The sequence below is a fragment of the Sebastes umbrosus genome, chromosome 18 (genome assembly GCF_015220745.1).
Source record: "Sebastes umbrosus isolate fSebUmb1 chromosome 18, fSebUmb1.pri, whole genome shotgun sequence".
Lineage (NCBI taxonomy): Eukaryota > Metazoa > Chordata > Actinopteri > Perciformes > Sebastidae > Sebastes > Sebastes umbrosus.
The window spans coordinates 15,180,521-15,195,357 of record NC_051286.1 but is presented as its reverse complement, the minus strand read 5'-3'; the positions used below and the strand labels follow the sequence as shown (position 1 = coordinate 15,195,357).

Here is a 14,837-nt window from a genome sequence, read left to right as displayed (position 1 = left end):
CCCAGACTGCATCTTCACGCCGAGCCTTTGTGTAGGAGTGTCTCGGTACTTAGCAAAGATTTACTGTAAGGATGAGACCAGAACACCAGAGGAGAACACAATAAATAGACAGAGGGTGTATTTTAATTGATGGGTAAATCCCAATTTTTGGATGCTTACCTGGATGATGTGATGTCAAACTTTACTAGTTCCTCATTTGTGGCTAAAACGTTGACCACTCCATCAGTGATTTACTGGAAAACACTAAACACTCTTCATTTTTAATGGTGTGGAACTAAGAGCTGAATCAGACTGTTTTTGTTGGAGAAACAAGGCGCGCTGCAGAGGCTTAAACTTTACCACACAATTAAACCCCTGGAGTGTCGAGACACTGATTCTGACTGTGTCGGTTGTTGGAAAAAAAGATTTATAAGGTCAGAGGCACATTTGGACCAGCTCCTGGACACATATTAAACATGTCCAGGAGCTAAAAATAGCAGTTAAAGCATAGCTTTCGATGTGGGATATTAATTTGGGGAAAAGGTCCTTGTTTGCAGATTCCTTTTCATTTTGGATTAGGCTGTGAGAGCAGTGACTGTGAACCAAAACAGTAAAGATGCAGGACTTAAAACCAAAAACAATGAACTGAAAGATGATAAAAAAGCTCTGTAGAACTGCAGTCGGGTGATAATTCTCCGTGAGTTCACCAGTCATCAATCGTTAATATGAAAAATATATATTACAGCTGATTATAGTAATTGCAGAATGTTTCTACTTTGGCTTTATTCCTATGATGTTAAACCAAAACTCAAATGAATTAAAAGTTATTAAAGGGGACTTGTGCTTTTTCCCTTTCCTTTAGATTGTTATATTGTTTTTTGTGCATCTAAAACGTCTGCAAAGTTACAAAGTCCACACCAAAGGGAGATAGTCTCCCCCACAGAAACGCTGCTCCTGAACTGCCTGAAACGCCTCGCTTGAAGTACCGCCTTTTATACCATAACGTGGTGATGTCACCGAGTAACACATTTGCATAACGGCTATTTTGGCACGCCCTCAAACAAAGTTAGCTGGAGCGGAGTCCGAAGAGTTTGGTTCGATTGACCAATCACAACACAGTGGGCCAGCTGACCAATCAGAGTAGACTGGGCCTTTATACCTGTTGACAATCTCATTTTATTGATTTTAACAGCCCTCGTCAGGTATTTTAATCTTTTTAAACTTCATAAAAGATTTCATAAAAAAAAATATTTATAACGGTGAAATTTGTGACATAAAAAGAAAAATATCTAAACATTTTCCTTTCTTAAGGGACTCCTTGTAACATGTTTTTCTCGAGATACTGCATCCAAATGTGAATTTAAACATGTTTTGCTGTATCTCTGACAGTGAAATACATTCATTCTCTGTCTAAAGCTGTTGTAATTTGTAGCTTAACAATTAACAATTTTCTTTCCTCACTACAATGATCTTCTCAGTGAAACAAGTAAACCATCTGATTCTTTTTCATGAGGCATGAATCACTACAGTCGTTTTCATAAAGATTATTGACAAACTCTCAATAAAGCAGCATGGGATCTTTTAATGACTTGATTAAACCAACTGATCTATTTAATAATTACTTGCTTCTAATGAGGCACTGCGATTCTGTTCTGTCTAAAAAACTGGATTAAGAGGAGAATTTACAGGAGGCCAATTAGGAGTCCGCCAAGCACTGTGAGAAAGCAGAAAAACACGGTTCAATTACACCGAGACCACATCAAAAACAATCATTTACTCTCCTTCTGTACCAAAACAATGACGCAAAATTGTCAAGAATAATCCGCTTGTGTCACGAGAAGGAATTTGCTAGGTGAGATCATCGGCTTCTTGGTTATCTCATCCTTTTGTTCGAGGCAGACGGTGTCTCAAGCCAAAGTGGCTATTTGAACCGCAGGTGTAGCATTCCAGTCTGTACATGCACCTCTGCTCCATTCCCACAACAAACACGAGACAACCTATTCCAGTTCTGTACTTTTAAACTTACTGAGGAAAATCATATAAAAATAGATCTGTGAAAGAAGTGTTGTAAAAGCCCGGTGGGTGGCTTTACAGACTGGAATGTGCTCCACTCAAACTGTCCTGCCAATTTCTCATCCCTCAGACTCACAGAACTAATCCCTAACTTTGAGGGCGGCGTCCGGCACGATTACTTTGATGAAACTCAGACTGAAGTTCCGCAGCAGCTTAAGTGCATCCAAGCAAATGATCAGTCAGAGAGGATCATAATCAGGTTAAACCTTCACCTCTTGTGTCAGTTTTGGTGTATGAAAGTCAAATTAAAGCTGCAGTGAGTAGAGCTGGAGCAAATATGATTATAAAAAAAGTATTTTTTTATAAAACGGTCACTATATTCTGACAGTAGTGCATGAGACAGGTAATCTGAAAAAAGTCCTCCAGTGCTCCTAATGGCATCTGCAAGATTTCAGAGACCGTAGGAAAACAACCAATCAGAGCCGAGCTGGAGTCTGCCGCCTCTGAGCAGCTGTCATCACTCGCGAACTTCGATCAAACGGTCAAACTAGGCTGCGCTGAGTCTGACAGTACACTACAAGATGTTTCTGAAAACATTTGAGGTGAGAAATAGGCATTACAGTAACATAATATTGATTCATATTTGATCAGTGCTGCCTAGTTCGATTGTTTGATCGAAGTTTGCGAGTGATTGACAGCTGCCTCTGTTGAATGAACAGCCAATAGGAACGCTCTCTCTCTGAAATGACCTGTGATTGGCCGAAGTCTCCCGTCACGGGTTAGATTTTTTTTTAAGCCTGTTAACAGAGCAATGGTGAGGTGCAGAAGTCTAGTTTTCTCTCAGAACACTTGGATTACAATATGCTGAAAGGTTATTATGGATTTTTCGCATATAATGCAGCAAACAGGTGTAAAGGATAATAACCATGTATTGGATGATGCTTGTAATTTGACAACAAAAAACAGACAATCAAGTGTAAAGTAGCTGTTATTTAATAACCATGATTTGCTCAACAACTGTAGTTACAGTTCATAATTACCTGTCTGCGTGTGACAGACAGTTGGCAGCAGTACTGCAATGTAAAAGGCACAACGACAGATACATGTGATGTCACGAGACACAACAAGGTGACCTGCAGGAGAAGAACAAAAAAAAATCATAAATTTACATCAGCCATAACTGGCTTTGTCAAAATACAGTCCTCACTCAATCGCTTCAATTGAATGAGAATTTTGTTTTGTTTTTTACAGCATTTCCTTGGTCAGTTTGAGTAAAGACAAAAATATATATAAATGAGTAAACACTGATAACAAAAAGGATAGTGTGAAAGAAAAGTGGTACACTTATTGAAAAATTATATATAGAAAAAGATGTTACACTCTCACAGCGACACACACGCACACACACGCACACACACACACACACACACACACACACACACACACACACACACAATGTGAAATAAATGTTCTCCTGGTGGGTGAAGCTGATTGACCTATAGTAATACAAAAGCACAAACAAGTACAGCCTCAGTCTTAACCTTCTTAAACATGTACACAGTCCTCTGGTGGATCCTCCGGAGTCTTTGAGGGTATTCAAAACAGACTCCGGAGATATTCGCTACATCGCTGACAGCCGCGGCAGATACTGCCAATAAATGAGTACAAAAATTAAAGAGACTTCTAAAAAATATATCAGAGGCTTTGAATCCCTCTGAAATGCAAAAGTAGCCAACTGACTGCATGTCGTCTACGGGTCTGCATAAGTGCATTTGTTGACTTCATGTTTTTTTGTGGTAATAGGTTGAGGTTTTTCCATGAGTGTGTAGGGAATATCGTATGGAGCGTCCTCTTGATAATTAGAGGAAAATACAAAATCTTAGGTCAGTGCTATAAGGACCACCTTCATCTGATCCGTTCAGCTCGTGCCCTACTGTTCATTTAAGGAAGCGGCTGCCGTTATGAGTCCTCCCTTTTGTTTCACCGCGTCAGGGCGTCACTCCCTCCTGGTCCATACTGCAGCCGAGAGCTTCAATGTCGTTGCTGATGTCGGTGATCATGCGGTCCCACTCGTCTCCCTCGGAGGCCTCTTGGCCCTCGTCCGAGGCGGCGCTTCCTCCCGCCGCTCCGTTGCCGTTGGTGGTGGAATCGGAGGCGGAGCTGGCGGTGCGCCGGTAGCGGCCGAAGCTGTCCGTGATGATGCCTCGGCCGTCCTTCACGCCGATGGTCTCGAGGAAGTTCTCAAAGTGCTGGCTGTCCTTCTCTGGTATGAAGGGACGCAGGCCTGCAGGGGCACGTTATAATGCTTGTGGTCATGAATTGTGTCAAAGACATCTGTCTTTTTAGCACATATTTTAAGATGAAGAAGATATTTTAAGTTTTTTAAATTTGTGGGGGAAACACAGTAGTCGTACCAAGTAGAAGGAACTTCCTGCTGTCCCCGTAGAGCTGTCGCAGGTTAATGCAGAACTCATGGATGGAGGCACCGTTGCGGTATTCATGGAGCAGGGTGGCAAACTGCTGGATCTCCTGTGATGATAGCTTTGTCCGCAGCTAGAAGGGGAAGAAAAAACAATATTGAAAAATCAAAAAGAAATGAATACAGCTTGAAAAAAAAATATTTTCAAGAAAAGGAAACAGAGGGTGACATGGATCGTACTGTGGTCATGTAGTCCTGCAGCAGCTCTGCAGCGGTGGTGCTGAGCTCTCCTTCACTCGCCGTCTTGGTCTGAGGGGATGCTGGGGTGGATGCTGATGGAGAGTTTCCTTCTGCCTCCATAGACGCCTGGAAAGGACTGAGAGAAGAATGCAGAACTTGTAAGCGACGAGCAAAAGTAAAAAAAGCTTTCAGAGATGTGTCAAATCTTTCTGGATTACTGTGCCCAATATAGAATCACTGAGGTTAAGACTTACAATGTGCTGGCTTCTGCTTCAAAGGGCTCCTTAACATCCACTTTGCTTGAAGAATCATCTGCAAAAATACAAAAAAGGTACATATTCAATATCTGACTCAAGTTCTGAAACTTCAGTAAGAACTCCACAGAGTAAAACAATATTATACTATATTACATTTAATCAAACATACATTTGTTAAGTACAATAATTTGTTTCATTAAGTTTGTTTTTCGTCTAGAGAGCGACTTTGTTTTCCCCCTTACCACTGTATACAGAGAGGTGTCTGGTAGGTGTAGTTGCTCCATCAAAAATGGCTCTGTCCAAGAAGTCGATGGTTGATTCTGTGTAAACGATCTGAAAGACCTGGCTGAGCAACAGACACAGCTCCTCTGCTGCTGCCTAAAACACAACAAACAAAAAGTCACGGGTACATTCAGAGTCACTAGCTCGCAGTCTTCCTCTTCGCTGAGAGTTTGTTGGTGCAGTGCCAGCATATCTCGGCATGTTACTGCTACCTGTTGATCAGTGGAATAGTTTGACAACAGTGGTAGGACTGTGTATCGCGTTACCAGCGTGCGACATCAACAAAACATAGACAAAATGCTTTATAGTGCTACTAGGTCCAAAAGTCCACAGGGATCCTTTAACAAACAGCACTGCAGGAATTTAAATTCACAGTTTTAAGCAACTTCAGTACGTTCATTTGTTGTGCACCTTGGTTCAAAAGGCATTGTTCTTACCTGTTTAACCTAACTGAACTAAAGAAATAGATTTCCATTTAGCATAGCCGCATAGATGCAAAATAATACCTTATTATCAACGGCCAGCACGAGCAGACAGCAGACTTCCACGAGCACAGCTCCACTCTCCGATAAGGAGCTCAGGGTCTGAGACTTGTTGAGATCAGGACACGAGCTGGGACAAGGAGAACCTCCCGACTCCTGGGCTGAAATACACACAGTCAATTTTCATTATTTAAATGTTCGATTGTTGCCAACTTAACACAATTACATTGGACATTTTTTAATTATAGGATTATTTACTATTTTATTACTATTTGAGTTACCAAATAATCTCATATTATTGTTAGCTCCTCTCCCAGAAAGATGATAGTTATGCGTTTGTTTTTAATTGGAATTAACATTATCAGATCTCTATTATTCCTTGTTAATTTGCCTTAAGGACAACATCACCAAACAAAGAAGCAGAGGGAGCTGACAACATTGGCTACAACTTTAAAAAGTGCGTTGCAACAAGACTGCAGGCATCTCCTGTCTAGATGATCACTGTATGAAGCTCCTGCTCCTCCTCCTCTGTAATCTTACAACAATAAAATCCATATAACAACTTCATTCTAACATCTCAACACTTACTGGAACCTTTTAATGTTTTTTTTTGTTACCTGTTTTGATCACCACGAGGTGCAAAGAGTCGTCCCTGATGTAGGAGACAGCAGCGATGTCATGGATGGGCACTCTCAGGATGATGTCCTCTCCGTCGCGCCATACGAGCTTTATGTTGTACGCCGACAAGCTCACCACTGCATCCTGCTCTGATGTCAGCTGGCCCGCCAACTGATGGGACTTCTGGGGATCACAGAGGAAAAACAATGCGGGTAATTATCCCCCTTATGATAGAAAGGATAAATATCTGACAACTTTAATATTCTAGTTCACCATGATTAAGTACAAGCTTTTATCAAGTGTATTCTCTCGTTGCAACTTCATTATTCAAGGGATTTAATTGAATATTATTAGTGATGTCAGTTATGTGAACAACAATCCAACTGAAAGAGAGAGAAACCAACTGATGGATCATGTTAAGTCAGATACGTACCCTCGCATTGTCAACGAGCTGCAGCACTTCTGTGCGACTTGATGGGTTCAAGTATCCTGGAACTGATGTCAGCTGCCCCAAATACTGGACAAGACAGAACATGCAAACACTTTTTTACTTTAGAGTTGTAAAAAAAAAAAAAAAAAAACGTAACCTCATATGTCATCATTTTCTCCCAAGTGAGTAGAGCTACAACATTTTTTTTATATATGGGTAGGTGAGTTTCTATCGCTGCTCGTCACACTCACTTTGACTTCCTTCTCAATATAGTCATTAAGCAGGATGTCAGGGTCGATACGGTGGTCGGGCTGAGAGAGTGAGAAGGTGTGGAGCGCCCTGCGCTCGGTGGCCTTCTCCTGGGCCTTCTTGTCTCTCCCCTTCTCTCCTTTCAGGAAGACTCGCTTGAACGGAGACACGATACCAGGCTGGTGAATAAAGACAAAGAGAGTGGGGTTGAGAGACTCAATTTGTGTGCAACATCTCCAAACCCTCTAAATTATAAACCATTTGGCATTATTTGTTTCTATGCAACAGTATATTATAAATGATCACAGGACTATTCATATCCACTACATACATATGATGTAGTGTCAATGGGAGGGGCAACTCAGTAAAGCAATTGCAAATGCGGCTGCAAGTTTAATGTCCCGCCCAAACGAAACCAAGCAGAAACTATATGAAACCTGTGTTGCCTGTGGTATTTATATGCCTTGTAATTTCTGCTTCGCCCGACTGTGATGGTAGCTGCAGAGTAAAATACAGCAGATGTACAGCCCTCCCTGTTACCCAATACGTGTTGCTCAAATGTCAACAACAGCATGTGCACAAGGAAGCTCTGCATTTTGCAATACCAAAGGGTTTTTTGCAATGAAAGTGAGTGTAAAACATGATGGAGGATCACACCTTAACATCTAAATCGTGAACATCAACGAGCAGCTGCCACAGATGTGTCACAAGAGAAAAACGTTTTCCTTCTTTTTTTAAATATATTTCTGTATTTACTTTAGAACCGCTTCATTGCTTTGCTTGCAAATTGTTAAAAAACATCAAATGATATAGGATAATTCTTTAGCTCTGTATAATACAAGCATTTCAAAGTACGTTTCTAGATTCAAAGCATTTTGAAAAAGCCTACCTCGTTCTCCATGAACTCTCTCGCTAAAAGAGTCGCCTATTCAATGGCAAGCACACCGCCTGGCCAGAGATGCTGCTACGATCGCGCCGTCTAAACTAGTCACCTGTTGCCTCCACTCACACACACACACACACGATGACAGCTGCCAACTGGTGACAGACATCAAATACAGTGAGGGGTGTGACCCCTCTCACAAAGGAAGGGACGTGTCTATGTGTCTGTACTCAGGCACAAGAACAGGAAGGGGACTAGCCACAACTTCCTGTGATGACACGCGCATTGAGGCTTTGAATATATCGAAACATGATGTCGAGGTTGAACATCATGTTGTTTTGAAAAACTGCTTCACAGATGTTGAAGAGAGTGTGTGTGGTGAGTGATAATCACTTTTGCTCCAGATCTTCATATTGTATTGTGATGTGATGACTGTTGCCTCTGCAATCTCACTCAGGACTCTGCAACTGAAGGTCCACACACATCGGTGCTAGACCACAATGAAATGCAAGATCTTTTGCATTCTATTATGCTAACCACAGATGTCACATCTGCAAATGCTGCTTGCACTGCAGATTCAATAAGGCGACAAGTGCTGACAATCTGATGTAGTTCAACAATGATGAATGCAGCATGAAGGGTCAGAAAGGTGTATTTGACTCTTTACTTTGTAACCATAATTTGTGCGGTCATTTGATTACAGACTTTAGACTCCATAGAACAGCACAACCTACAACCAGGTGCATTATTTAACAGTACATAGCTCGTGAAGACAAGTGCATTAACATTTTATGGCTTGTCCTTGTGAAATGTGAGACAAGAGCTACCGTAGTTGACCCCAGCGACTTTCCTCAAGATGAGCAAGTTAAGGAAAAACAGAAACAGAGGTGGATGTATGGCTTCTTTGTGATGTGGTGGCCAGGGTGACAAAGGTGCAAGTGGACTTTCAAACTTTCTCATGCTTAAGAACAATGCAGGAAAACTAAGTGACTAAGTTTTCTACAGTGGCTGGCAAGGTAAAATGCTATTATCTTTCCCTGCCGTCCTTCCGTTACACAAGGATGTTCGTCATTCTTGAGTTGTTAGTGTGAGACATCACCGCTATGTACTACGTGCGAGTCAAGCTGTCAGATTCCTTAACTTCTCCACATACCTTTGACAGTTTCCAGACTTTAAATGAGTTCATATGAAATCAGTCAGCAAAGTGAAAGTAACACTATCATGCCATCACATGATGGGGCCTGAGCTTTCACTTGAATAATATAATACTCCATATAATATAATATAAATACATCAGGGGCCAAACGCTGTTCATTATCACCACCAAGTGGCATATACAAGAACTGTATGCATCCGTGACATTGATCCCTTAAAGTAAAGAATTTTGAGTTGAAATTTTAAAGTTATGCCTCATCAAACTACGAGCAGAGTTTGGGTAAGTTAGCATTGCTGGCAAAAACATTTCCTTGCCACAACAAACCCTCTTCACACTAGGATATCACTTCATTTCCGTCCAAATTTCCCTTCACATCAAGAGGAGGTGGTGGAATTAGATTAGCATTTTGTCGTGGAAAGAATGATGTGAATGACCAGCACAATCATATCTGAGATGTTAAAACCTGAGACACTTCACTTCTCATTACACTGCTCAGGTTGGGAGAGCTTGTCAATGTCATGTCCTGCAGTTTTCCTCCTGTGCCAACCAGAAGAACAGAGGCAAAATGTCCCTCGTGTCTGCTCTAAGACACACAAAAGATAAAAAGAAATGTCAGCTATGTGTGTGTGAACATACCGATCTGTCTCCATATCAAACGGGATCATTAGGCAGCATGTGTCTGTACTGTATGTGTGAGAGAGAGAGCAGGCACAACCAAGGAGTGCTGATTCCCTTTAGCATGACTGACACTGATAACCGCTGCCTTTGACAGCTGATGTTCAACACAGACATCCTCCATGACCCACGCCTATACATAACAACGAGGGTTACTACTCTGGGAAAACTGGTTGTGCTTTTATTACCTTTTTTTGAGAATACTGCACTACTGTATACAAGCACCACCCTCACTGTTAAAAGTCCCACAACAGATAAACCATTAGCCTTGTTAATACAACAATGGCTGATTGTTTCCTTTTAAATACTTTCTTTTTTTTCATTTCAAAATGTATTTCGAACATGTAGAAAATAAAGAAAAAGATTGATCATACCAACAAGTGGACAGTCAGGACCAAATAGTATTTACATACAATGAAAAGCATAAGAAAAATAAATTGTCAACAATTGATGCCGTGATTTACATAATCGAAAAAGAGCGAGAAGAAGTATAAACTTATTTAATCCCACCACTTCTCCATATGTCAAGTATTAATTAGTAACCAGCTTCCTTATTGAGTCATACATATACTCTAATTAAATGTTCCTAAATTTGTCTAACTATAATTATTATTATTTATAATTATTCTAACTATAATTATTACCTTTAATCTGTGTCACAGAAATATAAATGAATTACTGATATAATTATCCTTACCAAAATATAAATTTGTTATCAATCCAGAATTCATTACTTATAATATAACTTAATCACAATACCAATTCATTACTTACATATTTATCTTAATCACATTGACTATTTGTTATCTTTTCTTATATGCGCAAATTATTATTTATAATATACAATATGCACATGCAATACAACCTGCAATATATACATACATATACATATATATATATATATATATATATATACATATATTCATATACATATATATATAAATATATATTCATATATATACATATATTCATATATATGTATATATATATATATAAATATATATTCATATATATGTATATGTTTATATATATATATATATATATATACATATATTTTTATATATATATATATATTTTTTTTTTATATATATATATATATAAAAATATACATATATATAAAAAAATATACATATATATAAAAAAATATATATATATAAAAATATACATATATATATATATATATATACAATACACAGCATCCTACCATGCATACATTATTCTTATACCCAAAATCAAATATATTATACCTTATATTTAACTTACCACCTTACAAACAAGGCAAAGAGTGTTTAAAGTTGATATTAAGAGGACTATAAACAATAAAAGCATCCTGCAGCGCATGGTAATCCTGAGCAGAGACAGTAACTTGTAACACTTCACTCTTTTAGGTTCAATCTGTTGCGCCTCACTTAACTTAGCTTTGAGTTTTACTTAATTTCCATTCCATAAGTTACACATTTCTCCCATTTAAAGTAACCCCGGGTTATTGAGAGAGTCAGTAAATCCGTCAGTGTGTTGTCGTGACTGCTTTGCCCCTCTGGCAGCTGATATTTACTTCATTATGTGGCTAAACTAGCCTGCTCTGCTCTGACTAGCTATGCTAGCAAAGTTAGCATGCTAGCTAGTCAACTTGCAGTTAAAAAGTAACTTACCTTTTTCACTTTTTTCACATCATCCTCCATTTCTATGGAAATGTCCTCTTCTTCATATTCACTTCAGCGTTGAGATCCAGGTGAGACAAGACCATAACTATCTACTGAAGCTTTAAACCAGCACTCATCTGAAAGTAGTTAGCTTAGCTTAGCTTAGCCTAGCCTAGCCTAGCATGGCTAAAGTGAAGCCCGAATTTGAGTGAAAGTAGTTAGCTTAGCCTAGCCTAGCCTAGCCTAGCCTAGCATCGGTAAAGTGAAGCTGTGAAAGTGAACTGATCCATCCTGATTGTTGCCTTATTCGACCACCATTAAAACCAATAATGCCAGTGTGAACCGGTGTGCTTCTGGTGAACGCTAACACAGTTAAATGAGCAGTCTGTGTTGAAGAGAAACTCGGATAAAACAAGCAAAACTTTTCAATCGTGCCGCCATTTTGGGGCGTTGAGCTGCGGTTCCAGCATGCTTTGCGCCGCACGAACCAAAACAGCTGCTACTGTTGTTATTAGTTAATTACAGTGATGATGACACACACAGAGGAGGAGGCATGAAGAGGTGCTTTACTGTCACTGCACAGGCAGCTTCTCAGGTAATATAATAAAAACACTGTAATAAATGCTTTATTTATTTGTTTTGAAGCTTATGACAACTTATAATTTAAAGAAGAGTTTGAAATGTTGAGACTTAGAGACTCAATTCTTGTTGGTAAAGCCTCAAATCTCACTTTCTCGTTATCACCTAATAACTTTATAAACAATAGGAACTTTCTTTTTAAGTGTCCCAGTAAGCCACTTACTTCTTGAACTATAGCTCGCACTAAATGTAATGCAGCTGTTATTAATGTTATGCTTGTGCTTTCCTGCTAAGATAAGTGGGGCTGTTAAAAATGCAGGTGTTTCATTTAGTAAGAGACCATTTTAAGTGTCTATCTTATAGTCAATATATTGACACTCTGTTTACAGTTGCTGTTTACTAACCTTGTTTTACTAGAACAAGAATGTCAGCAACCTTTACTATCGAAAGAGCCAATTTAGGCAAAAAAAATAAAAATTATATATATAATATTACAAGAATAAAGTCAGAACTTTACAAGAAAAAAAGTCGTAATATTACGAGAATAAATTCATAATATTAGGAGAATATTGTCATAACTTTATGAGAAAAAAAGTTGTAATATTCCGAGAATAAAGTCATAACTTTACGAGAAAAAAGTCGCAATATTACGAGAATAAAGTCATAACTTTACGAGAATAAAGTCATAATAATACGAGAATAAAGTCGTAGGTTTACGAGAATAAAGTCGTAGGTTTACGAGAAAAAAAGTTGTAATATTACGAGAATAAAGTCATAACTTTACGAGAAAAAATAATAATATGTCATAATATTATATTATAATATTGTGACTTTATTCTCATAATTTTATGACTTTTCTTCTCGTAAACCTTTGACTTTATTATCATAATATTACGACTTTATTCTCGAAATCTCAAATTTATTCTTTTTCCTCAATCTGGCCCTAATACTCCATCGTAACGTCGTACCATAGGCCTAAAACAATGATAAATAAAAATGAAAATGTAAACAAAAAAACAGTTATTCATTTCCATTTTTATAAATCCACAGGGAGCCACTGGAGAGGAGCTACAGAGCCCCATGTGGCTCCGGAGCCGCAGGTTGCAGACCCCTGTACTAGAGCAAGAATGTCAGGACAGCAACCGAGAGAGAGGCAGATGAGACAAGTGGAGAAAGACAGAAACATGCAAGGATACAACAAGAGGATATGAAAGTGGAAAAGAGACCAGTCACTCACAACGTTGGCTGCAGGAGTGCCAACAACAGAAGGGTAAGTTCTGCACACGCACAGTAACTTGTCAGTGGTATTTACTTTTTAAACCTTATCCTATGCACCTGTCTTTATCACCTATAAACCTGTGTATAAAGCAGGTGAAGGGTAAAGGCCCCTTTCAGAGCAGACATTTTACACGTCATTGCAGGGTAAACACAGGTGTAATTAATAACATTAATTATGACCCTGCATGCTGGCTCAATCGAATAGCTGTGACACAGTAAATAGATTTGGACCATAATTAATTTGATCAATTACACCTATATTTACCCTGCTATGACAAAAATGTCAAAATTATCATTATATTAGGACACATTCACTGTGTGTGGGCTCACATCTTCCACCTTTGCAAGCCATATATCACATCTGCCTACATCTGTTGAAATGTGAAACGTGCATGTGAATACAGTACTGATAATATTGCACTTTCAAATACTATATTTATTTTTCTCTTCTGGGATGAACAGTCTGATATATGAATCTACAGTAAGGCTTAAACATTACATTTTCAGCATAATATTTCTCTTTTCATCTAAAAACCAAAACATACAAAAAGAACTGTAGCACCATATGTTATTAATAATATTCATATTGTTCCCAAAAATAGGACATCAGTTTTGCTTTTTTTTTTTTAAAGAACGGGGATTCCATGAAACAATTTACTTACATTTTATATTTAACAACAACAAAGAAATCATTCCTTATATGTTCTCAGTCACAACGGAGGTTGCATGAGTACGCTTTCATAAAGATGCTACAGATTGTAGCGAATTTGCTTACTGACATTGTGCCAACTTTTTGGAAATACCCCGGATAAATCATACAGTCTAGGGAGTATCCTGATAGATTTGTGAAATACACCAACAAGCTAACACAATCTAGAAATTGATTGAATATAAACAAAGCAATATTTCCCAACACCTTTTGATAACAATTTCAAAAATCAGCAGCAATTAATATGACAACCATAGTCGCTTCATTGGAATATCAAATCCATTTTTAAACAAAATATTACAGCCAATTCTACAATAACAACAAAAATAGATACACACAGATTAAGGACATATAGATGACAAGAATTTACAACACAGCAATCACGTTCTATATATATTTTTTTACTCAAATTCCAGTAGCAGAAGTACATGTGTGCTTCTGCGCGTTTGCCATAAAGATGCATTTTATCATCTGCCAGTTTCATTCTCTCAGAGAAAAGAAAGAAAAAATTCCTAGTGCAGATTGAATCATAGTAAAACAAAAACAATGCTGAAACCAGTATATTAAACATTATATGAACAGTTGTTTTTTTGTGCGGTTTGGAAAATCAAAATGGCACCATTGAGAGTTGAGTACTGTTGTAAACTGTGTGGATTTGAGGTGCTAGCTCTTGAGCATTTTTGAGACTGTAAGTCAACCGGAAGGCTATGCTATCAGAGAGCGAAAGAGTGGACTGCAGTCCACAGTGGTAGCACCTTTTAAATGTATTTATTCAGCACCAGGTTATTAACAGAAATCAAAGAAGAAAGTAAAATAAGAAAATGCACCGTTTTATCATCTGAACATACTGCTCCAGTGGTCAAACAGATGGTCATGACACAAAGGTACAGACTTTAAACCAAGTCAGACACTACGATGACCTGCTGCTACACGTTAATGCAGAAA

The 14,837-nt window shown here is 38.5% G+C and overlaps 2 protein-coding genes across 4 annotated transcripts in view; one reads left to right on the top strand and one right to left on the bottom strand.

The window, feature by feature from the left end:
• Positions 1-2,967: 2,967 nt before the first annotated feature.
• Positions 2,968-11,774, bottom strand: ccm2 (CCM2 scaffold protein). Of its 2 annotated transcripts, none has more exons than XM_037751668.1 (10): positions 11,336-11,774; positions 6,972-7,148; positions 6,724-6,807; positions 6,290-6,473; positions 5,697-5,833; positions 5,151-5,286; positions 4,906-4,963; positions 4,652-4,787; positions 4,407-4,545; positions 2,968-4,276 (listed from the first exon to the last, which is right to left on the bottom strand). In XM_037751668.1, the coding sequence occupies exons 1-10, from the start codon at positions 11,363-11,365 to the stop codon at positions 3,981-3,983; spliced, it is 1,377 nt and encodes a 458-aa protein (XP_037607596.1). In that variant the 5' UTR covers positions 11,366-11,774; the 3' UTR covers positions 2,968-3,980. The 2 variants fall into 2 exon arrangements, with proteins under 2 accessions (XP_037607596.1, XP_037607597.1); XM_037751669.1 differs by lacking the exon at positions 11,336-11,774 and adding an exon at positions 7,859-8,011.
• A 12-nt stretch (positions 11,775-11,786) lies between these two features.
• Positions 11,787-14,837, top strand: part of mtmr9 (myotubularin related protein 9) — a 95,446-nt gene continuing 92,395 nt past the window's right edge. For both annotated transcript variants that reach the window (XM_037751659.1, XM_037751658.1), the window contains exon 1: positions 11,787-11,921. The gene's annotated coding sequence lies outside the window, so the exon portion shown is untranslated. The remainder of the gene's footprint in view (positions 11,922-14,837) is intronic.

What these genes read in the sequence shown, in the direction of transcription:
- ccm2 (XM_037751668.1), bottom strand. Translation starts at nt 11,365, where the DNA reads ATGGAGGATGATGTGAAAAAAGTGAAAAAG. An exon ending in ATGTGAAAAAAGTGAAAAAG is followed by an intron (nt 7,149 to 11,335) that starts GTAAGTTACTTT and finishes TTTATTCACCAG; the next exon opens with CCTGGTATCGTGTCTCCGTT. An exon ending in AGCTCGTTGACAATGCGAGG is followed by an intron (nt 6,474 to 6,723) that starts GTACGTATCTGA and finishes TGTGATCCCCAG; the next exon opens with AAGTCCCATCAGTTGGCGGG.